We start from the raw sequence: 23,733 nt of genomic DNA on the forward strand, positions 1-23,733 counted from the left end.
CAATAGCAAGAAAGTCCTTCCTCAGATTAGGAGACCAAAACTGTACATAATATTCCAAGTGAGGCTTCACCAAGGCCCTGTACAACTGCAGTAAGACCTCCCTGCTCCTATACTCAAATCCTCTAGCTATGAAGGCCAACAAACCATTTGCCTTCTTCACCGCTTGTTGTACCTGCATGCCAACTTTCAGTGACTGATGTACCATGACACTCAGGTCTCGTTGCACCTCCCCTTTTCCTAATTTGCCGCCATTCAGATAATATTCTGCCTTCCTGTTTTTGCCCCCAAAGTGGATAACCTCACATTTATCCACATTATACTGCATCTGCCATGCATTTGCCCACTCACCTAACCTGTCCAAGTCACCCTGCAGCCTCTTAGCATCCTCCTCGCAGCTCACACCGCCACCCAGTTTAGTGTCATCCGCAAACTTGGAGATATTACACCCGACTCTCTGCTTCCTGCCTGCCAACCAGTTCTCGATCATATCAGTACATTACCCCCAATACCATGTGCTTTGATTTTGCACACCAATCTCTTGTGTGGAACCTTGTCAAAAGCCTTTTGAAAGTCCAAATACACCACATCCACTGGTTCACCCTTGTCCACTTTACTAGTTACATCCTCAAAAAATTCCAGATTTGTCAAGCATGATTTCCCTTTCATAAATCCATGCTGACTTGGACCGATCCTGTCACTGCTTTCCAAATGCGCTGCTATTTCATCAATAAATCATTCCAACATTTTCCCCACTACTGATGTCAGGCTAACCGGTCTATAATTACCCGCTTTCTCTCTCCCTTCTTTTTTAATGGAACCATTATCATCATCATCATCATCGGCGGTCCCTTGAAACGAGGATGACTTGCTTCCACGCCAAAAAAAAGGATCGTTCGAATGAAGAACCCGAACTACATGTTGAAGGGTGGAAGATGCCGGTGTGTGGATTATTTTAATATGGGGTGACCGTTGCACACCAGCCACCACACGGGCTTGACAGAGCTAGGTCTTGGTCCAGTGGCAAGGATTACCCAAGACAACTGGAGACCTGCTCTGCTGCACGGACCTAGTGTGCACACATCGCAGTGTGGGCTGGGCCCTGCTGCCCCTGGGTCCCGGTCACATCCCTCCACTGTCTCTCGCCGCTCCTGCTGCATTTGCAAATATAACGGAACCAACCAGGGAGCAGGCTCTCTAGATCTGGTCCTGTGTAATGAGACAGGATTACTAAACAATCTCCTAGTAAAGGATCCCCTCGGAATGAATGATCATAGCATGATTGAATTTCAAATCCAGATGGAGGGTGAGAAAGTTAGATTTCTAACCAGCGTACTAAGCTGAAATAAAGGAGACTATGAAGGTATGAGGGCAGAGTTGGGTAAAGTGGACTGGGAAAATAGATTGAAGTGTAGGACAGTTGATGGAGTGGTGTACATTTAAGGAGATATTTCACAACTCAAGAAAAATATATTCCAGTGAAGAGGAAAGGGTGCAAGAGAAAAGATAGCCATCCGTGGCTAACTAAGGAAATTAAGGACGGTATCCAATTTAAAAACTAGGGCATACAAAGTGGCCAAAACCAGTAGGAGGACAGAAGACTGGGAAGCTTTTAAAAGCCAGCAAAGAACGATTAAAAAAATGATTAAGAAAGGGAAGACAGATTTTGAAAGTAAACTAGCACAAAATATAAAAACAGATAGCAAGAGATTCTATAGGTATATAAAAAAGGAAGAGTGGCTAAAGTAAATGTTGGTCCCTTAGAGGACGAGACCGGAGAATTAGTAATGGCAAAAACTCTGAACAAATATTTTGTATCAGTCTTTACGGTAGAGGATACGAACAATATTTCAACACTGGATAGTCTGGGGGGGGGGGGGGGGGGGGGAAAAGAGGAGGAACTTAACACAATTCACAATGACTAAGGAGGTGGTACTCAGTAAGATAATGGGACTAAAGGCAGATAAATCCCCTGGACCGGATGGCCTTGAGAAGTAGCGGCAGGGAAAGTGGATGCATTGGTTGTAATTTACCAAAATTCCCTGGATTCTGGAGAGATCCCAGCAGATTGGAAAACTGCAAATTTAATGCCCCTATTTAAAAAAGCAGACAAAAAGCAGGAAACTACAGACCAGTTAGCCCAACACCTGTGGTTGGGAAAATGTTGGGAGTCCATCATTAAAGAAGCAGTAGCAGGACATTTGGAAAAGCAAAATTTGGTCAGGCAGAGTCAGCATGGATTTATGAAGGGGAAGTCACGTTTGACAAATTTGCTGCCGTTCTTCGAAGAGGTAACGAACGGGGTGGATAAAGGGGAACCAGTGGATGTGGTGTATTTGGACTTCCAGAAGGCATTTGACAAGGTGCCACATAAAAGATTACTGCACAAGATAAAAGTTCACAGGGTTGGGGGGTAATATATTAGTTAGCCAATCCTCTATCCATGCTAACAGAAAACATAGTCAGGATAAATGGTTCATTCCCTGGTTGGCAACCAATAACTAGTGGGGTTCTGCAGAGATCAGTGCTGGGACCCCACCTATTTACAATCTATATTAACAACTTGGAAGAAGGGACTGAGTGTAACATAGTCAAGTTTTCTGACGATACATTGCTTTTCCTCCCATATTTGTTTGAGGAGGACACAAAAAATCTGCAAAAGGACAGACAGGCTTTGGTAGACAAAAATCAAAGAGCAAGTTATTATTTAAAATGGAGAAAGATTGCAAACTGCTGCAGTACAGCGGGACCTGGGGGTACTTGTGCATGAAATGCAAAAGGATAGTATGCAGGTACAGCAAGTGATCAGGAAGGCCAATGGTATCTTGGCCTTTATTGCAAAGGGGATGGAGTATAAAAGCAGGGAAGTCTTGCTACAGCTATATAAGGTATCGGTGAGGCCACACCTGGAATACTGCGTGCAGTTTTGGTTTCCATATTTACGAAAGGATATACTTGCTTTGGAGGCAGTTCAGAGAAGGTTCACTCGGTTGATTCCGGGGATGAGGGGGTTGACTTATGAGGAAAGGTTGAGTAGGTTGGGCTCGACTCATTGGAATTCAGAAGAATGAGAGGTGATCTTATCGAAACATCCAAGATTAAGAGGGTGCTTGACAAGGTGGATGCAGAGAGGATGTTTCCACTGATGGGGGAGACTAGAACTAGAGGGCATGATCTCAGAATAAGGGGCTGCCCATTTAAAACTGAGACGAGGAGAGATTTCCTCTGAAGGTTGTAAATCTGCGAAATTCACTGCCTCAGAGCTGTGGAAACTGGGACATTGAATAAGTTTAAGAAAGAAATACAGTTTCTTAAACGATAAGGGGTCATGGGGAGCGGACGGGGAAGTGGAGCCGAGTCCATGATCAGATCAGCCATGATCTTATTGAATGGCGGAGCAGGCTCGATGGGCCGTATGACCTACTCCTGCTCCTATTTCTGATGTTCTTATTTTAGTCAGCTGGCTGGAAGGGATCACGTCTGCCAATGCAAGCAGACATCAGCCAAGTATTTGTAACAGCCTCCGCAGCAGAGGAATTGTATTTCGTAACCCTTCAATGCTATTTAGAGTTTGTTTTAACAAAACTTTGCAATCTCGAGTTAATATCTTTTTAAAAATAGTCCCCAGTGACCCAAATTCAGCTGTAAGATGCAGTTCACCCATCACTATATGGAGGACTAATTCTGGATGGTGTTCTGACTCATATACTGGTAACGAAATCCACCATTGACTTCAAGCAGTCACTTAAGTTTGTCAGAATTAAATCAGCTTGGTCTGAAAACTTGTCAAAACCCCAGAGAGCATTAAGCCACATTCAATCCAAAATGGAGACAATTATACAGCACCTTTAATGCAGAGGAATAGATCTCAAGTCTTTCTGGAAGAAAGGGACTGAAGGCTTGATCAAAGGTAGGAAAAGAAGCAAAGAGGTTTAAGAAGGAATACAGAACAGCTGAGGGGTCTAAAGGCTAAAGGCTTTGCTACTGATGTGGACAGATGCATTTAGAGGGTGAGGATTTTAAACTCTACACACAAAAATCTGATCATACCTTGACTGCTACATGTAGTTTGGCAGTTTTTTTAGATGGCCCTGATCCTTCATAGTTTTTTCCATCGACCTCCACAGACATGGTGAATACCGGAGCATGGACAGGACCCGTCTGAGAGATTAATTTGTACTGAAGACCTGGTCGCAGTTGGTTGAGTCTCATTAACGCATTCATTGCTTGGGCAGGTTCTATTTTTTCCTCTGCTGTGCCAGTACAAACCAAGTTTAAGACATATTCCAGTTTAGAGAGAAATCGAACACCCCATTAAAAAGTGTCTCCCTCCTCTCCCCTCATATTTCTAAATGTATACATTCACTGATATTGTATCCAGTCTGTGCAGAGTTGGCTGAACTGAGCCAATGTGACAGTAGGGATGGTACAATCAGCCTCAGCAATCTGAGGCTAGGAAGGGAAGTCAGCCAGGGCTCCTGCTCGAGATCACTATCCACTGACCAAACCCAGGACCATGCATGTAGACATCAGGTAACGGCAGACTCTGGGCTCAGCTACAATGTACCCTCCCAACATAAATAGTCTGCAGACGCCAATCCAAGCTTGCATGTGAAGAATCACATAGGCGAGGTATGGAGGTCTGCGGACACAGACCCGTACCGCAGCAAGGGACAAATCGGAGAACGAGGGGTGTGTAAAAAGGAAAATAAATATCCTCGTCACCATAATTATATAAATATAAAATCAGAAAATAACCACTCTTTTGAGGTCCATGTAATCGCTGAACAGTCTCCAAATGTACAGATGTAGTCAGTTGGAGTGTCGCCAGACTCAATCAAATGGAGTGAGAAGCAACAGGTCAGTGATCAATGTCCCCCCCGCCCAAGGGGCTGCGCAGCATGTGGGAGATCTGGCGAGACAGCTCACCAGCGATCGCCGCGGGAAGACACCGCACACACGCCTCCGCTGCAAAGTTAAAGGGACCGCGCGCGGAATTTAATTTTTTTTTTAAAAAAGAGGGAAAATTGAAAGTGACTTCAGTGCAAGTCTGAAGTGTGCAGGATTTCAAAGTTGTTCCTAAAAGGGCTGAAGGACATCAGCACTTTCGACAGAACAGTAATATTTAACTTTCTACTAAAGCCTCATGTACAGGCAGTTTCCTCATTAGACCCTCCCTCTGCAGGGTTTAAAACAAACTCAATTCTGCCTTCCTCCCCACATACTTCAGCTTGTGCGGAAAAACATCATGTACACAACATTATTTCAGTATATTTTACACACAAGATGTGCTTGTCCCATTGCACAACCTGGTACTTCTACACAATTCAGTGCAGCAATCTACTGAAGTAAAACTCTCATTTGTCCATCAAAGCTACAGAAGTCAGCAGCAACTTGCCTTTCTTTTGAGTTTTCTTTTTCTTCTTGTTCGGAGACTTGTCCTCACCGGAGTCTTCATCCATTGGCCGCTTCACTGGCGTGCTGAATGCACTTGGAGGGATTTGAACTAATAAAATTCAACAGAATCAAAAGTTAAATGGAATGGTACACAGATTAAATCAACAGGTAGAAAACCTAGCAACAGCTTCTAGTCCAAAATGCATGGTCTGTATCGAGTGTACTCAAGATTTCACTCCCTCACGGTCGGTCATGCCTTGTATCTCACCAAAAAAAGGTAGGTGCCGCATGAAATTACAGGGCCAGAAAGGACCTTCCCAGATTCCTCTCCCTTCATCCCGCCAGCCCACACAATTGGACTGGCTTTTTTTGCCACTCCCAGGAGATCACATGGTTTTGGGTGGGACAGGCTGAATGCACCAGAGTTTTCCCCCAGTCATTGCTCATATGTGCAGGTTTCTCAGACACACACTGGCTTTGCAAACCGCAGGTCAGTCAGTTGGATAAATTGAGAGTTCAATGCAGTGCTTCAGCTCGAAGTGTGAGCAGAGACATTTTTGAAGGAGTATAAAAATTTATAAAATCACATCATAAAAGGATATGATGTGCCATTCTGCAAAAATGTAATTTGGCATACAACCCAAGAAGCAAAGAAATAGAGAAGAAGTGCGGCAATAATTGTCGCACAGTGCATGCTGTTGAATTACTGATAAATACAAGTTTGCTCATTAAGCAAATGCATTGCACAGTGTGGCACTGTGTCACACAGACCAGGTTATGACCCAGGATCTGATCTTTGGTCTGTGCAGTCAGCTAGTGCATGTGAGGTCACCACAAATCGATATTTATGGTAGACGTTGGAATAGAGAAGGAATTTATAAAGAGATCACTACCTAGCTACTACAATTGTACTGAGGAGAAAGAGCTAGAACTAGAAATCTGATCCACAAATAAAGTCCGATTAGGTGTGGTGCAAATAGTACATATTTACAATGGAGATTAAAGGGCTCCACAGATTGTAGCTCCTACCTGTATAATCCACTGGATTTTCATTTTTCGGTTTTCTAGGGAGTTTGGAAGGCAGTGGGTCCATTCCCAACACCTTGTGCAACTGTCCAAAAGCAGCCAAGCGCAGTGCATGCTACAAAAGGGTTTAAAACAATTCAGGTAATGCAATCCAGAATCACAGAACAAAGCTAGTTAAATACAAAGTATTTTTTACCTGACTGCTTTGGGTGATGTCCTCTCTTTGCTGCCTGGTAAGCGTGCCAATGGCATCTGTAGCTTCCTTTTCACATGGATCATAGATACCAGGACCATCTAGATAGAGAGTGCAAGCAAGCACAAGAAAGGGAGAGCAAAAGAGGGATCAGAATGGCAACACATTTCTTCCCAGCATCTGAAAAAAACAATGAACGTAACGGAGACAGGTGGCCAGGGCCATGTCACAATTCAGGACTCTGGTAGCTCAGGACAACCAAAACAAACAGATATGCCGTCAGTCTACACATGCACGGATTAAAGGAGAAAAGGCCTCCCAGTGCAAGACTACTTCCTCACACATCACATGAAGCAGAGACATGTAGAATAGGAAGGGAAACATGTTCCCTTCTGTTCCAGTGATCGCAAGAACAAGTCAACATCACCCTCGTGTCTCCTTTACGCTAAAGAGGTGGCCTCTGGCTGTCAATGGTAAAGTTAAACAGGCCCTGCCAGCTGCAACTGGCTGACCCACCTTGGACTGTGAGCACCGCTGACCTGTAGGAATCTTCCTGGCATTGCTTTAAACAGTGCCGTGACCCCTAGCAGCAGCACACTACACATTTTGTACAGTTATACCAAAAGGCCAGAGACCCAGAGTGTCAGAAAACAGACTCAAAGCTAAAGGAAATTAAATATTTGTTTTTACAAACAATTCAATTATCTGAATGTCAGGCAAACTGTATCAACTGCAGTAAGCACTTACCTAGCATTAGAATTCCAGAGGCCAGGCACTCCAAGACTCTTCGCATGGCCTCTCCTGCACCCAGAGGCCTGTTAGCAGTTCCAATTGCCTTTTCACAGATCAACTCTAAAGGCTAAAATTAAAAACACAAGATTAACTTCTGGCCGTTGCTGTGAAATTAATTATACATACTCAAATCAGTCCCTGCACAAGTAAGAGGATGCAAAGTGGATTTTTTCACAAACCAAAGCACAAGAATAGCTCATAACAATAGGACAGAACGCTAGTACTACCATGGCATAGTGGGTGAAGATGATACCTGATATAGTACCAAGATAGAGAAAAGTTCTAGGCTCAATCCCCAGCCAAACTGGTATAATGTAAGACAGCACTGAAACAGGTCAGAGGGTTGAGAGAATGAGGGATACAAAGGAGACAATAGCTGAATTGTCATCACACAGGAACACAGATAAAACTACTAGAGCAACAAACTTCAGTTAAGGGGGCCAAGTTTCGGCCTGAGTTGCTTCTGTTTTTTTTTGGAGCAACTGGTTTAGAATGAAGTATCTTAGAAATTGCAATTCTCGGCATTTAGTTTGCTCCAGTTCTAGTCAGTTAGAACAGTTTCAGTTTGGAACAGATTCCCCCCCCCACCCCCCACCCCCCAAAAGGGGGCGCGCCCAGCCACTTACGCTCATTTTGAAAGTTTAGGCAGTGAAAACTTACTCCAAACTAACTTGGAATGGAGTAAGTATAGATTTTTATACGCTCAGAAAAACCTTGCCTACAGTTAGAAAATCAGGCGTAGGTTACAAATCAGGCGCAGGGAATGGAAGGGGGGGGGGGGTTTAAAAGGGAAGTTTACAAACATTAAACACTTCAGTTTTACAAATAAAGAGCCATCATCAATAATAAATGATAAATACATCAATAAATCAATCAAAAATAAAAAAAACATTTTCTACTTACCAACTGCAGCACCGGGAGCCCTCCAACAGCGTGCTGGGACAGGGCCCCCCCCAGTGTGTCTCTATCTCCCTGTCTGTCTGTGTAGTCAGTGTCTGTGTTTCTGACAGCGAGGAAGGAAGGAAAGGAGAAAGGGAGGGAGGGAGGAAGGAGGAAGGGAGGGAGGAGAGAGGAGAGGAGGGGAGGAGCGGGCCCAGCAAGACTTCAGGCAGGGCCCGCCCCCAGCACCAGAGCTAAAGGTAGGTGGCCGTGGGGGGGGGGGGGGGGGGGGAAAAAGAGAGTGGGAGTCGGTCCGGGAGCGGAGCGGGAGTCGGAGTCGGGAGCTGGGGGAGGGGCGGTTTGAGAGAGCCAGCTGAAGGGAGGAAGCAGGAGCTGGCCGTGGGAAGTGCAGCCTGATCCACGCAGCCCCAGTGAGGTCATTGGGCCAGGGCTAGGGGCTGCGTGCTTCGGGCCCCTCCCACACAGTTTTGGGCACCTGGAGCTACTGCACATGCGTGCCCACTGTAGCGCGCATGTGCAGAGATCCCGGCACTGTTTTCAGCGCAGGGACCTGGCTCCGTCCCCCACAGCTCGTGCTGCACCGCGCCCAGCTCCAGAGGACCTGCAGGGAGCCGGAGAATCTAAGTATTTTTTTTAAGCGCACTTGTGGGCGCGAAAAACAGGCGCCCAGGTCAGGACTGCGCCGTTCGAGGTGCGGCCCGAAACTTGGGCCCAAAGAGTCCAAGCTCAAGAAAACATCCCCATGCAGAGGTCAGCAACCAGAAAGCTACCGATGCCCTGATGACTACACGACAGAAAGAAAACTCCACATACCCATCCTTTCAGCGGCGCCCAGGTGGGAACTCTGGAGCACAAATCCCGCAGAACACGGATGACAATGACACATGACTTCAGCCCGTTTGCCCTGGCCTATAAAACCGTGGAGCAGAAGGTTAGTGTCGCAGTTACTAACCCATGAGTCAATTCAGCATCAAATGCAAAACTTTCAAATCTGCAGTGCTACTTTGTCAAGGGTAAAAGTCTTTACATTTAAAATGAAAGCTACATTCATATCAATCTAGTCATTTAATAATGAGCAAAATTACTCTTAACACAAAGCAGCAACAATGCAATTATACTCAAAACAAATATTTACTAACATATTAATCCCTGATCTCCCCACCCCCCACACCCCAATAAAGAGAGCTGCCATCTTACTAAGATTACACTCATTTACTTAAGTGCTTATTAGCAGCTGTGCCAAGACAGAAGCTAAATGTTGCACAGAAATTAAAAATTTCAAAATCATTTCAACACACACGTAATTAAAACTGAAGAGAATGAATAATTTTAATAAAAACATTTTCTACTTTAGACAATAATATAAGAACAAGATCCAAACCTGGAACCATTTGGCGTGTCGCAGGGACGCCAAGGCGGTTAGGCATTTCTGCCTGTCCAATACATCCGCAGGCTCACTCAGCGTTACTGTTTCTATTGATGGAGTGGAATAAGAAGACAGGCAGTTTGACCAAGGGGTTTCTGTCATGCGGTGGAGAGCGGCAGCATCCTATTGGGCAAACAGGGCTCCCCACCAAAAGTCAAGTTGCAGTGAACACTCTCTCAGCATTTCTGTTGAATCTACTTTGTCTTGTAGCTAAACGGGGAGCAGAACACTAGCTAGTCTACACCTGAACACTGAATGAATGTACACTAATCCCTTTAATGTGTTTTTCTATATGGTAGCTTCAGCCCTAAACTCATGGCACTGGTGGTGTGAGGGGTGAACAATACTCTGCAGGTTATAAGACATTAACTAACATAGTAACGTGTAGATGTGTTTAATGAACTAAGCTAGGAACCAGAAAAAGGAAACTAGGCGGCTTGGGGCTCTGTCCGGGGGAAACCCCCTCTGCCCACGAGGGTCGACTGCCCAGGCCCCCATGACAGAGAGCGTCCAGTTGGTCAAAGGTCCAGCGTCCCTAAAAGAATTGACAAACTAGAAGGCTTGGTAGACGTGATCAAATAGTAAATCCACAGGCAATATCAAAAAGATCAAAAACACCATATAAAATGTTATATACAGTGGGAAACTGTTAAACAGAGAGTGACTGTACAAAGCAGTTGCGTGTTTAAGCAGTTCGGTGTTCAGATTAAGACCATTATCTCAGGTCGAACTATTTGGTGCACAGGCTTTCAGCATCAAGTGAGATATTTGCTCCATTGTTACATTTCTCAGTCTCCCACTGCATATCAAAACAGTGCGTCTGCACTGCAGCAAAACTGAATGGTCAGGTGCTTCCATTACTGACCAGAGTTTCAAATAAGGTCAGTTTGTCACGGATATTCCTGACTAAGGAGCCCATCATGCTCATCAACGGAAAACTTATGTGCTGCCTGCTAGTTACATTAAGTCCTTCAGTAACACCAGTTTTGGAGGTGGACCAAGCTTCAGATGATTGAATACTTGGTCAAATTGACTGAAGTCACAGCCCAGCCTGGCAACTGGTGAACCACACAAACCAGAAAGGATCCAGGATCAAACTCAGCTCGGTGCAGAGTTCAGCTAACTGTGCTGGAGCAGCTGATTTCAACGTTAGGATAGAGAGGAGACCAGGCAAAGGTATTATATTTAGCTTATTGGATTATACAAGCCCACTTAATTCTCTAGAAATCTGGAAAGTGGAACAAACACCATCAGACCATTGTGTAGATTTTAAACTATGGAAGCGGTTTATTTAAAAACCTAATTCTACAGATACTAAAGCTAGACCAACATCCATTAACACACTTTGTACATAGAGTCTTGAACCACCATCTCCACAAAAGGTACAGGACAGCCTGGGACATAAACCATGCACCTTGTGCAGTTGAAACTTTAGCTACCCAAGACAATAAAAAACATTCTTATAGTTGAACCAAGTATCCTGAACTCCTCCCAAATGAATGCCTCCAACCCATTTACATGTGCCAAATACTTAACCTTAACTGCTGCCTTAGCTCGGAAATCTGTCAATTAAGGTAAAGGCTTGATTGCAAAGCAATTAGAAAGTTTATTTACAAAGGAATAATGCCTTTACAAACACGTGTTCAAGGCAAGACAGGTCACTGGCTTTGGAGTGAGATAGCCAATTGGTGCCAGGTTTTGTGCTCGAATGCCCACTAGGAACCTTTTGCACCAGACAGAGAATTTCATCCCATCAAATGTGGCTGGATTTGAATCCAGGTCATAAGTGAAAGGCCAGAGTCTAACCCACTAAGCGTGCTAGACAGTAATGTGAATTTCCTCTAGAGCATTGACCAGTCACATCACAGATATTAAAAATAGAAGCTCATCATCATTCAAAGTGTGCTGACTTTCCATCATTGGTCACACAAGGGTTCAGGACTAATGAGACTACCAGCCAGAGAGAGGTGAGCATTTACACACCTCCAAACTCATTTCATCTCATTAAGTTACCATCAAGCTACTTAAGTTTTGCCTGCACGTCTATTTCTACCAGCTGGAAACAAGCACCACCGGAATATACCTAATTAGTAGCCTCCTGGATGGAAACAGTATTCGCACTTTAGTGGGAGGACAGACACAGATTATACTGAACATCACATGGGTGTGGCCTCTGCCTTGGGATTCCACTCAGTATACAGATTACACTACACATGTTGCAAATTCAACAACTCAAAATGGATAAAAATGTTGGATCCAATCAGGACATGAAGAGCCAAACATTACCTAAAACTCTGCCAGCCATGTATCAGGTGGTCTTTTCAGAAGCTAAGCAACATTCGAAAAAGGCCCAAGAAATGGTCATTTTTGCTGCAATGCAAACGTACTCACGTATAAACCAGTGGTTTTGAACAACTTGAACACATGCACGATCATCAAGGACAATTCTCAACTTAGCTTTAAGTCTTCTGGGCTATTTATTCAGAAGCCTCAAGTCACTTTATTACAGCTAGATTCAAAGTATTAACATTTACTGTGTATTGGACCATCAAAAGGCTACAATTGCAAAGATAACATGTCAAGCAGTTCTAGGATGTAAAGCTGCAGTATACTACAGACCATAGCTGCCATTTGGAGGTACACAGTAACAGACAATACAATTTTAAGGGGTGGTATAAAAGGTCAAAGATCACAACAATCTCAATGTCTATGGGAAATTGTGCCTCTCAATATGAAATGGGTCTTTTCCATGCCACAATATAGAATAGCTGGTACATACTCCAATATGGCAGAACTAGGCTAGTCACTCCAGTAAAACACTCTTGGAAGATTTATCAATTCAAAGTGAGGCACAGTTGTTCATCCAAGACTATGCTCCTGGAAAAGTGCTGTCACTACACAATTTCAAGAAGCTAAAAAAAACAAAATCAATATGACCCAGCTCCATATTTGGGTCTGCCCCCCGCCCCCCCCCCCTCCATCATAGTTAACCAGAAGCACAGAGATAGATTTTTAACCAATAAGGGAATTAAGGGTTACGGGGAGCGGGCGGGTAAGTGGAGCTGAGTCCACGGCCAGATCAGCCATGATCTTGTTGAATGGCGGAACAGGCTCGAGGGGCTAGATGGCCTACTCCTGTTCCTAATTCTTATGTTCTTATAAGCACACAACTTTATACACTAACAAATCCAAGGGCAACTGCAGGGCTGTACCTACTACCTGCAGACCCAATGGAGTTGGCAGAAAGTGAACTTACAATGCCCATGGTGAAATATATAAACCAGGTGAGTGGATTTTACATTTCAAAGGAGAGATTTTTGAAGAGGGTGGTCAGAAGAAAGTATAGTTCAATAGAAATGCACATACCCTTCATGCAATTTTGTTGACCAATGACAGCACAGGAGCATGGAAATGCATCTCACTGCAGGCAGAATGATTCATATGCTCACAATATGGCCTTCATCTCGGGACAAGGCTTCCCTCCACCATTAACCAAGAGATGTAAATAGGATACATTAAAAATGCCATTTGGGAGCTTGGGTTGACTATAGCATGCTCTAGGTTAAGTGTTCTAGTTTCAGCCCCCAATGTATCGATCTATGATCTTTTTACAATCTCAGGCTTTTTGGCAATGACAACACAAAAGAGAAGCATAATAGGTCAAATTTACTCAGTCTGGCTCCATTATTTCAGAGAAAAACTACTCCAGACAAAAATAAATCTGACAGCACTAGTACTGCCAATTCATTCTTGGGTGGAGGGTAGTTGTGCACTAGTATTGCTGCATTAATGAACTGTGGAGATTGGACAATCAGACCTTAGCGAAAAGAGATCTTCATCCCCTCTGTCTAAGCTAGATTTGGAAACCAGGTTTAAAACGGACGTGTGTTCAAACACCAGTTCTCCACTAGAGACCTTGCTGTCTACATTGCACTCAAACACCAGGCCCTGGAGAAGGAAATACACTGCACTGAACAGGATTATGTAGTCACTCTTATCTTACTATAATATATTGCAGCTTTAACCTCAAAGACATGACCCAAGAACAAGCTGTATTGAAGGCCCAATAAACATAGTACACTGCGGGTTGGAGCTTGCACCTACAACCCATCCTACCTCCAGCAGCTTCCTTCTCAAGCTCTTCGCGGACCAGAGGGGAGGTCAGCTTGATCTTCAAGGTTAGGGGCTCCTCTTTGTCATTCTTTATAATAATGGCTGCATCTTTCATTGAAGGATTTATTTCATACTTTTCCTCAGTAATGGTCTAGATAAAATGAAGGAAACAAAATATTAGATGCACCAATTCAGGACTCTCGTTGCCCATTTCTTCTCTTCCCGTGCCCTCAAACTATTAAAGACTGGTTTCAGCATAGCCTTTCTTGTACTCAGGTAATTGGTGGCACAAGCAAGACAAATGGATCGGTTTAGGTCCCACCTGCTAGAACCACCACCCATGTCCCCAAATTGCTTCCAACAGCCCAAATCCTGAGCACACAGTCTGAAGCTAGTTTTGACCAGTAATATACAAGATGGACTTCCAAAAGTAAAAATGTTGACCAGAAAAAAGTTATTTCTTACCGCAAATTGTACAGCCAGATTATCTTTGACCTTTGTCAACAGTGTCCTGGTAGGTTTATCCCTGCACAGCAGTACAAGTTCAAGGTCAAGATCTCCCTTCAGAAGGAGGCCCTTGGCTACCAGCCCAACTCGCATCACTCCCCGCAGGGTCCGGCTGGCATTTGGTTCTGTAGACTTCTGTTCCCTGTTATGGGAATGGAGTAAAATACTTCACCTCTAGGCCATTACTTAAAGAAACATTTGTCACTCTCCCACCCAAAAGTGTTCCAACATAGTTTTCTTGCTTCCAAAATATACAGCATGTTCAGCAGCCAACATCGCGAAAGAAAAGAAGGAAAGAGCATCAGTTTTAGGTCCATTACTCTTTGCAAGTTTTTTTTAGAAACGACCTACACTCTAAAGCAGTGTTAGCAAGTTCCTTGACTCCGCATTCTCTGACCTTATTCGTTAGTCTATTATGTGGTAGCTTATCGAAAGCCTTTTGAAAATCTAGATAAATGACATTTACTGCATTACCATTACCTCTTCAAAAAATTCAATAACGTTGGTAAAGCAAGACTTTCCCGTTTGAAATCCACTGACTTATACATTACTATACTTGGTTTGTGGATGTTCTTCCATTCTCTCCTTTAGTAGGGATTCCATTATTTTTGCTACCATCAACATTAAGCTGATTCCCTGCACACGTTCTATTACCCGTCTTAAATATAGGTATTACATTAACTATCCACCAGTCCTCTAACCACATATTATATATGTAGTAATAACTCTGCTATCTCTTCCCTGGATTCATCTGGACATGGGGTTTTATCCTAGGAGTTTGATTAGTTCATTTAATATATCCCCTTTTTCTAATTCTGTATTATAAAATGCACTTCTCATTACATCCACCTGTTCTATCTCCCTGCTAAATACCGAAGCAAAATAATGATGTAATATTTCTGCTATCCCCCTATCGTTATCTGTGGTGTTGCCCTGTCCATCTCTTAATGGCCCCATTCCCATCCCAACCTTCCTTCTTTTATTGATGTGCCTATAAAATATTTTACTATTTTGTTTTTTGTTCCTTGATAATTTAATTTCATAGTTCCTCTTTGTCTTCCCAATTGTTTTTTTTGACTTCTCTCCCAATTCCTTCGTATTCTCTCTGATCATGCACTCCTCTGCTACTAAGGCAGTTACTGTTGACACACAACATAATCAAAATATTCAGTTTGCATGCTGGGCAATATTACAAGTTCAACTTGGTCAGGAAGCCCGCAATCCATCAACGATATAGGCTTGTAGGCTGTGCCTTCAATGCCAAAATATTTGGAATGCAACACATCTTCCAGTAGTACAAGGAGTTTGATTTCCAGTGACGACAAATTCCAGACAGCAGCTGCCCAGTTTGTCTGGAGGAATCCCCAGACTTCTGCCACTGGAATCCACAAACGACTTGACAAAGTCATTCCAAGTACTATTGTCCAAAATAAATCCTCTTCCATGGATTTACAACACCTCAATATTCAACTGCAAAACAGGGCTTTGACATTTTAGCAGGATTCAGAAATTAAGATTTAGTTTCTTTGTTAAAAGGAGAAGGAAACGAACAGAAAGTGAACCCCACTAAGTTCTTTTCAATTTTTAAGAAAAACCCCAATGTCCCCTATTTTTAAAGGTTGGGAGACATGCTCATTTATCATACATTATTTTCTAGCAAAGTTCCAGATTTCTGCTCTGGTTATGCAAATGTCCTGTAGCAGCTCCATTGGCATAAAACAAATTGGTGCTCTGGATCTACTTAAGCAATGTGATTAGATAATCTGTTTTAGTGATGTTGATTGAGGGATAAATATTGTCTAGGACACTGGGGATAACACTCCTGCTCTTCAAAACAGTGTCATGGGATCTTTTACATCCCCCCCCCCGAGGGGGCAGACGGGACCTCGGTTTAAGGTCTCATCTGAAAGACGAATCCACATCAACAAATTGCTCAGGGTAACGCGCAGGTCACCCCATGTAATTTAACTGGAAGTGAAACAAGGTTACTTAGAAAATGTTTCTACATTAAAGCCACTATATAAATATAAGTTGTTTAAAAATGTTATTAAAATTGGGCTCTCTAATACAATGGTTATAATTTTTCTGAAAGTATTTTGTACAGAAAGTAGCTGTCAGCCTTTTCTTTACCTTTAAAGACAAAGTTTAAGCATGCAAGCACTAAGGAGACACCAGGTCAGAAAACAAACTGTAGTGCATATAATTTCAGATGTCTACATTTGATAGTGACTGCAGCACAATTACAGAATGATCACAAATTAAGAGAGAGCTAATGCTCAAAGAGTTTTTGCTTCTGCACATAATCTACTAGTCAATAATAATAAAATTGGGCCTACATGGTAAAGTTGTCATGGTCTTCCATTCTGTGAAAGAAAAAGAAAAACAACAGGTCACTACAGAAATGTCTGCACCAGGCCCGAGCCATCCATGCCTTAGCCTGCCTCAACCATCCCACCAAACTCTAGGTAAACAATAAAGTTGAACCTCCCTTATCCAGAACTTCTTTATCCGGAACCACCCCTCGTCCAGAACCATCCCAAGTCACCGGGTGGCGCATGCGCAGAACTCCAACATGAACAAATTGAAGTCCTTCCTCGTTGCCAACTCCCACAATCACTGGCCTGATCGCACAATCCACCGGCCCCTTCCCATGATCTCTCTGCTGCACTCCAAGCCCCAAGCCAGCCAGCCCTGATATCCCCTTGCTCAGTACCTGTACCATCCTTAACGTGACCAGCCCTCGTCTGGAAAAATCTCGCATCCAGAACAGGCCAGGTCCCGAGGATTACTGATAAGGGAGGTTCAACCTGTACTATATCGGAGTCATTTCAATTTTATTTGTTGCTCTGTGCCTTAACACAGCAATGGAGCCCAAGAATACTTAGGTTAAACCATACTCACCCCCTCAAGCCAAAAAAACACGAGGTATTGTAAATACCCAGGACATTTCTTCCCTCGCTCCAAAAAAGCATTCCACAAAGATTACATGCAACATATGACACTGAAGAAGATGCAGGTACTGTAATATTTGCTGAGAATAGATATATTTCCAATAGTGCAGCACAGAGTTGCTGATACATCTGGATTTATTCAAAGATCCACCAGAGATACAATGGGTGGAATGGCCTCTCTCTTTGCTGTATTCTCTATGATTTGAACAACACTGATACTCTGCCTGTGTACATCATCCACAGCAGAATGGGACTGGCAGTAAACACTTTCCACACTGCGTGCTACTCATTAATCCGACATACCCTTCCTTGTTCTCTCCTTCTGTTGCAGGTGCCTCAGTCACCTCAGTAACCTCGGTTTTCATACTGGCCTTCTCCTGCTCATCCAACCAGTCAGAAACTGCCTTTAGGGCCCGCTCTGTATGAGACACCATATTCTGTACCGCTTCCAGCTCTTCTTGAGTTGGGTAGATGGCGGCATGCTTTGCCATCACATGGCGGTCATCATTCACAAATATACGCATGGGACGCTGGAAGGAAAACAACAGTGAATGTCCAAAGCATTTACATTTGTGCCAGATAGACTAGAAACAAGTTACATACAATGTCAATATTTGGTCTGAACGACCCAAGTTTCTCCATCGCAGTCATCATTAAGAAAATACACACATTTCAAAACTAGTTGAATGGATGCACTGCACCGTATGTCCAATCCAGAATACAAACCCTTGCACCATTATGCAGTTATCAGTAATGCCTGAGGGTCCTGTCTAAAGGGATACAAACCCTGCTGGGTATCCACCAACTGAGGATGCAGCATTTGTGAATGTAACTGAGAGGAATTTCCCAGATTCCCCCCCCCCCCAAATTGGCATGATTGCTTTCTCTCGCCCAGGAGATCACATGGTTTTGGGTGGCGTGGAGTGTATAAGTTGTGATGCACGCAATTGTGTGGGGCAGGGTCAATGGACCAGAAGGTCTTTACTGGTCAGTCATTGTTCATATGTTTGTAAACAGAGACCACAGCTAACCCAGATCCCATCCTCAAATATAGATAGACACTTGGCAGGAATCACTATATGGCAGTCCAGGGGAGAACACAAGCTGTTTTTTCCCCTTCCTAGCCCTGGGGCACTGAAGTATCCCAACTAAAATGACCTAACTCAGCACATCAGGAGTTGTCCAGGAGGCTCGTCTCAATGAATGGAGCATTATGGATTCCTAGTTCCTCAGTGCAGATTCTAAATCTTGGTGTCCAATACACAAACCTACAAGTAGCAAGCTCTAACCTCACTGTGGCCTGCTCCAACCAGCAATTCTGCCCCCCCCCGCCCCAACAGCATCTGCTGTCTTACTATTCTCACATTCACTCCCTCCATTTTTCTAACCACAAGCTCAACTGCAATGATTACAGCCATATTTGCAAAATGCAGCATTGCAATGTGCTAACGGTGCCATTATATTGTTTTGAAAAAGGAAAGTAGATTTGTCTCATTCCTTCAGAAATCCTTCAAAGGCAATTGAAGGATGGACAAATAGTCTCAAACTCACAGCATCTATTGTAGGGAACACAAGCTGGATGCGAGACAGGGATCAAAAACACAACAGTACAGCCAGGTAATTTTAGGACATTTTCTTCATTCTTGCCTTAAATTCAGTCAAAGGGCAAAAATAGAGGGACAGATTCTATACAATCCATCACACGTACTTGTGTATCAGTTAGCACAGCCACCAAGACCGATCCCAGTTGCCAGCTATCTGTACTACAAGGAGAGGTTGGGATATGCTTGAGTTTTTCAGTCTCGAAAGAGACAGAAGTGATGTTTCAGAATACAAGATAGTAAATGCCATGGAAACAGGAAATCTAGATTATTTTAGGTTATGAGAGTGTAGGACAAGGTGCAACGATTCAAATTAGGAAGAGATAAATTTAGGCCCGATCTCAGGAAGATGCTCTTCACAAAAACAGCGTTCAACACTTGGAACGGACTTCCAGACAGTAGTAGAGGTGAAAACCTCAGAATCATTAGGGTCATTCGTAGTGGATGAACGAAGATGGAGTGAACGACCTTCCTCACATTGTGAATAACCAGGCTTACAGCGGAGCACAATGCCCGGTCTGCTGACGACAATACTCCTATTAATCCAAAGTCAATTTGCAAAATAAAATGTGAATTAACCAGTTTTCCCCCAGTGAAGTAGGCCAAAGATGAAGAATTCCCCTTCCCACACTGCAACACGCACCATTGTGGGTTTAGCCTCCACCCGCTCTTCCTTCTGGGGTTTCTTTGGCTCCTTCCGCGGTTTCTTTGGCTCCTTCCGGGAGGGTTTCTTCAGGAGGAGTTTCTTCGGCACTTTGAGGGGCTTCTTTGGAGCTTTGTAGCGTCTTTCCAAGGCCCTCAGACGATAAGATTTCAGCCCCTCCTCAAAGCACAGACAATCGTACCACAGGCGTAGCTCCTCGTACCTACAATCAAACACAGATTAATGAGAACCTGCATGCCCAGTCATAAAGGGTTCATATTTATCTAGTGTCTATATTCAAACTGCAGCTCCAGTGCAAACCTTTCGATCAACCTCACTGTAAAGCAAGGTTAAACTTATACTAGAAACATAATCCAAACTATCCAGACTGGTGGCTCAATTCATCCAGGTTAGTTTGGATGAATTGAACCACCCACTATTTTACAGCTGCCTTGTTTGATCAGTACAATCCAAGAGGATTGTTTACACTAGAGTAGAAAGTAAAAAGGGTTAACTGTGAAGCTCCTCCTCAGCCCAAATACATTCTCTGGTCCTGCTCTTACAGCAATTTCCCAAGTGCATTTCTGGGTAGCTCCCAGCTGCACATTTGATGCTTTAATAGCTTAGCTGTAAAACTCCATCATGCATTGGTAAACCTCAAATCTACCTACTATGTTTCTGTCTATTATCACATTTAGATATAATTTTCTACTTTTACCATCCCCATTATACAAATCTACAGTTCCTGGTCACGTGGATTATGTGCACCATCTACTCCCAGAAACAACCCATTACAAACCATACTGCTTCAAGTCTGGGGAACTTTGCAAACGGGAAGCAAAGCACAAGCAAAAAACCTCTTCAACTTGGGAAAGCTCAAAGACCCCAGGATCACTTTGTGCAGTCATGAATTAAGTTACCCAAAAATACTACTCATCCCCCACCAGAATACATTTCATCAATTACAAAAGCTTGGGCTGCCAGTCAGCCAAGTAAAATGCCAGTATCTCCTACAATAGACGTCGCTGCACTGTTTAAATCTTTCCTCCATCATCTAGAGCAACCCAACAATATGTTCTCCATACAGTAGGGAAATCTCTCAGCACAGCAATGCTTTAAACAAAATGGTCACAAACTCTAGCCCCAACACATCCCCCTTATTCAGGTTTGATTACAGTGGTGTATGTAGTAGTTCCACAAAACAAGCGGGACTCAAGGGCATGTGGACAACTAGACCAATACCAGACTCAGTGATGCCATATATCAGTTCTAGCAACAATTAGTCACACCCACAATAAAACAGCAGGAATAATGAGCATCCTCCCCTCCACTTAAAGCATGCTTCAATTCTCATCCAATGAGATTTACACTTAGATTCAGTGTCCACACGCCCTCGAGTAACATTGGCAGAGCCCGACATTAACAGTTGCCCACTTGCCTGCGCAACCTTGTGGGCAAGTGGAAATATTGGACTAGGCAAGTTACCATGCAGTTTTTCTTCTGAATAAAAATGTCGTCGTCAAGTTTACATTAAGTTTGACTGAACATATTAAAACAAACGCTTGTAATGTTCAATTATTAAATTATGAATTCAGAATATAAACACAAAGGAGCTCATTGCAAAATAATAAGAATGTAAATGGACCCAGGACACACACTACAATTAATCAGAGCTGGACCACTACTGAAAACACTAAATACAATGAAGCACGCTTGATGTGAGGCAGTGTATTTTACCATCAAGGCAACTGGACATTTGATATGGGCATGGGAACCTTTAGAGCTATGTGCCTCAAGGACAAGAGGTCAAGTAGTTCATATCAGGCCCTAAAAGGAGCTAGTAATACTCTCAGTTAAGAGCAGCACTAACAGATTTGGGGTTAGATGCAGACTCTTCAGCCCTTAATGCAAGGTGCACATCAACGTAATCATCATACCCCCTGCAACATGCAGACAGTATCCCAAAGGCACAATGTAGGTTGCAAGGATTCCTTAAAGGCCACACTTCAATTCAGACGGACCATGGGGACAGTGGACTGAGAGCAACATGACACATGACCCCCCACCCTCCAGGTTTCAATATGCTTTAAACAGCTAGTCATGGAACTCTGAATTGGCAACCTGTGAAGCCTAACATTTACCTATTGTAGTCCCGAGGGTACAGGCGCCTGCCACTGCGAATGAGTTCGTCCCAGTACAGGAGCTCCTTGTAAGCCTGCTTCTTGTCCCACACTGGCAGTTGTGGTGGCGTCAACTTTAGTTTTTTCTTACCACCTTGAGACTTCTTTGAGCCACCACGAACCATAGCCTGCAAGTAAATGTTTATCCTTTCAAACAAGGAAAGCATTCCACCGACTGTAGAATTATTACTGCACTGCAATGTAGGCTCACTTTAATACAGCCACACGGCAACAGGACGCAATAGATAAGCAGGTTTTAGGATAAACATGGGCGGCACCAGTACTCTTTCAGTAAAGGACAACTAACTACCTTAGCTTCTAACCAGCTACACAATCTAGAACAAAAGACCACTACTAGTTTATTAGTGAACTAGTCCATATTTAACCTACAGGACTGAAGGAAGGCTAATTGGGGTGGAGACAGAAAGGGAAAAAGCCAGATCAATCCAGACCACTATGTGGTGACCAGCTGGGAAAGTGCACACAGGAACAAGGTCAGATTTGGCTGTGATGCCCCACTGTTTTACTGTCTACAAATGTGCACCTACTCACGAGCTTGTGACTGCAGCAGAGACCACGTCAACATTTAAGAGTAGGTTGTGTGATTGAAGGAAAGGGGACTAAAGAGAAATGGGAACCGAGTTAGCAGGAGGTATTGTTCATCGGGAGGATAACAGGGCTAAGTTGGGCTGAAGGCCTGTTTTGCTGCTGTAATTTGTATGCATTTCTATTAGCAGTAATTCGGTAACTGGTGTCCAACATCAATCATTAACAGAACAAAGCAAGAGTTTAAGGAAGTTTTCCTTTTAAAGTGCAGAAACTTGTTAGAACTTAGAAACAGTGGTGGAAGCAAAATCAATAATAGATTTTAAAAGGTAAGTATAAGACAGGGGAATGGGACTAAGTAGATAACTTGGAGCTGATGCAGCTATAAATGGACTGAAAATCCTCATACTATTTGTAAGATGACCTGTCCACCTCCTTGATGAAAGGCTGAAGGGATGGTATGTAACACTAGGGATCAAGGTAATGGCAGGGTTTCCTATTAAACCAATCCCTCCCACCCAGCAAAGGTGGGGACTTTACTCATAACCAAATATGATCCACATAGATGCACTTCCAGCAGGTGTCCCTGAATTGCAGTCCGTATCAAGAAACAGTGGCCGACTGAGGCCGACAGCACTAGAGATTTACTAACTGGGCGCTGACAGAATGAAACCTGCACACCTCTTGGTCTATGGTAAGTGCCACATCACATGGTCACCAATCAGACACAGTACATTTGACATTTTAGGAATCCCTACACAACCTTAAGCACTAACCAGCTGGGGCCGAACTTGTGTTTTATATAGGTTTAGCATAACTTCCTGGCTTTTGTACTCTATGCCTCTTTATAAAGCCCAGAATCCCATGTGCTTTATTAACCTGGCCTGCCACCTTTAAAGATTTATGCAAACATCCCCAGGTCTCATGGTCTTGCACCCCCGTTAAAATTGCACCATTTAGCTTGTACTGTCTCTCCTCATTTTGGTATGTTTAAGGGATTTTATTACCAACATTCACTTCCACCTCCAGAACAAAGACAGCAAGGGAGGGTTATCTCTAGTGGGGACTCCACAGCAACAACAAACATGCACGAGAACTGGCCCACTCAATGTTGGAGCCATTACTCAATATTGAGTTGACATTGCCATCAACACATGTAATCAATCTAAAATGCATTACAATACAAGGGATATACAAGATGTTGGTCTATCACTTCCAGACCAAAACACTGAGTAAAATAATTGAAACTGAAAATCTTCAGTTTCAGCCATCATTGCAAATGACTGACTACCATGTGTTTTCAATGAAATCTCAACGGAAGTAACCTGGAAAATACGAGTTTAGAACTGGTACAAATCCTGCTGGCAGACCTCAGTGCAATCCTTGCAAAAACGTCAGAGCTCCTCGGATTTCAAAGCACCGACAGGTTAGGTTCATTTCCAGTACTTGTTTTACCCAAAT

The 23,733-nt window shown here is 43.4% G+C and overlaps 1 protein-coding gene across 3 annotated transcripts in view; it reads right to left on the minus strand.

Annotated features, from left to right (window-relative positions):
• The window catches only part of ilf3b (interleukin enhancer binding factor 3b), a 53,517-nt gene that overhangs the window by 15,721 nt on the left and 14,063 nt on the right, over positions 1–23,733 (minus strand). For 2 of the 3 annotated variants that reach the window (XM_070872946.1, XM_070872949.1), the window contains exons 2-14: positions 21,688–21,854; positions 19,547–19,769; positions 17,606–17,832; positions 16,688–16,714; positions 14,310–14,493; positions 13,848–13,995; positions 9,687–9,778; positions 9,119–9,214; positions 7,361–7,472; positions 6,617–6,714; positions 6,424–6,535; positions 5,396–5,503; positions 4,048–4,250 (exon numbers count right to left, since the gene is read on the minus strand). In XM_070872946.1, coding sequence (XP_070729047.1) covers positions 4,048–4,250; positions 5,396–5,503; positions 6,424–6,535; positions 6,617–6,714; positions 7,361–7,472; positions 9,119–9,214; positions 9,687–9,778; positions 13,848–13,995; positions 14,310–14,493; positions 16,688–16,714; positions 17,606–17,832; positions 19,547–19,769; positions 21,688–21,851 — 1,794 coding nt within the window. In that variant the 5' untranslated portion in view covers positions 21,852–21,854. The remainder of the gene's footprint in view (positions 1–4,047; positions 4,251–5,395; positions 5,504–6,423; positions 6,536–6,616; positions 6,715–7,360; positions 7,473–9,118; positions 9,215–9,686; positions 9,779–13,847; positions 13,996–14,309; positions 14,494–16,687; positions 16,715–17,605; positions 17,833–19,546; positions 19,770–21,687; positions 21,855–23,733) is intronic. The other variant, XM_070872948.1, reaches the window with a different exon arrangement.

The sequence above is a fragment of the Pristiophorus japonicus genome, unplaced genomic scaffold (assembly GCF_044704955.1).
Source record: "Pristiophorus japonicus isolate sPriJap1 unplaced genomic scaffold, sPriJap1.hap1 HAP1_SCAFFOLD_389, whole genome shotgun sequence".
NCBI classification, from domain to species: domain Eukaryota; kingdom Metazoa; phylum Chordata; class Chondrichthyes; family Pristiophoridae; genus Pristiophorus; species Pristiophorus japonicus.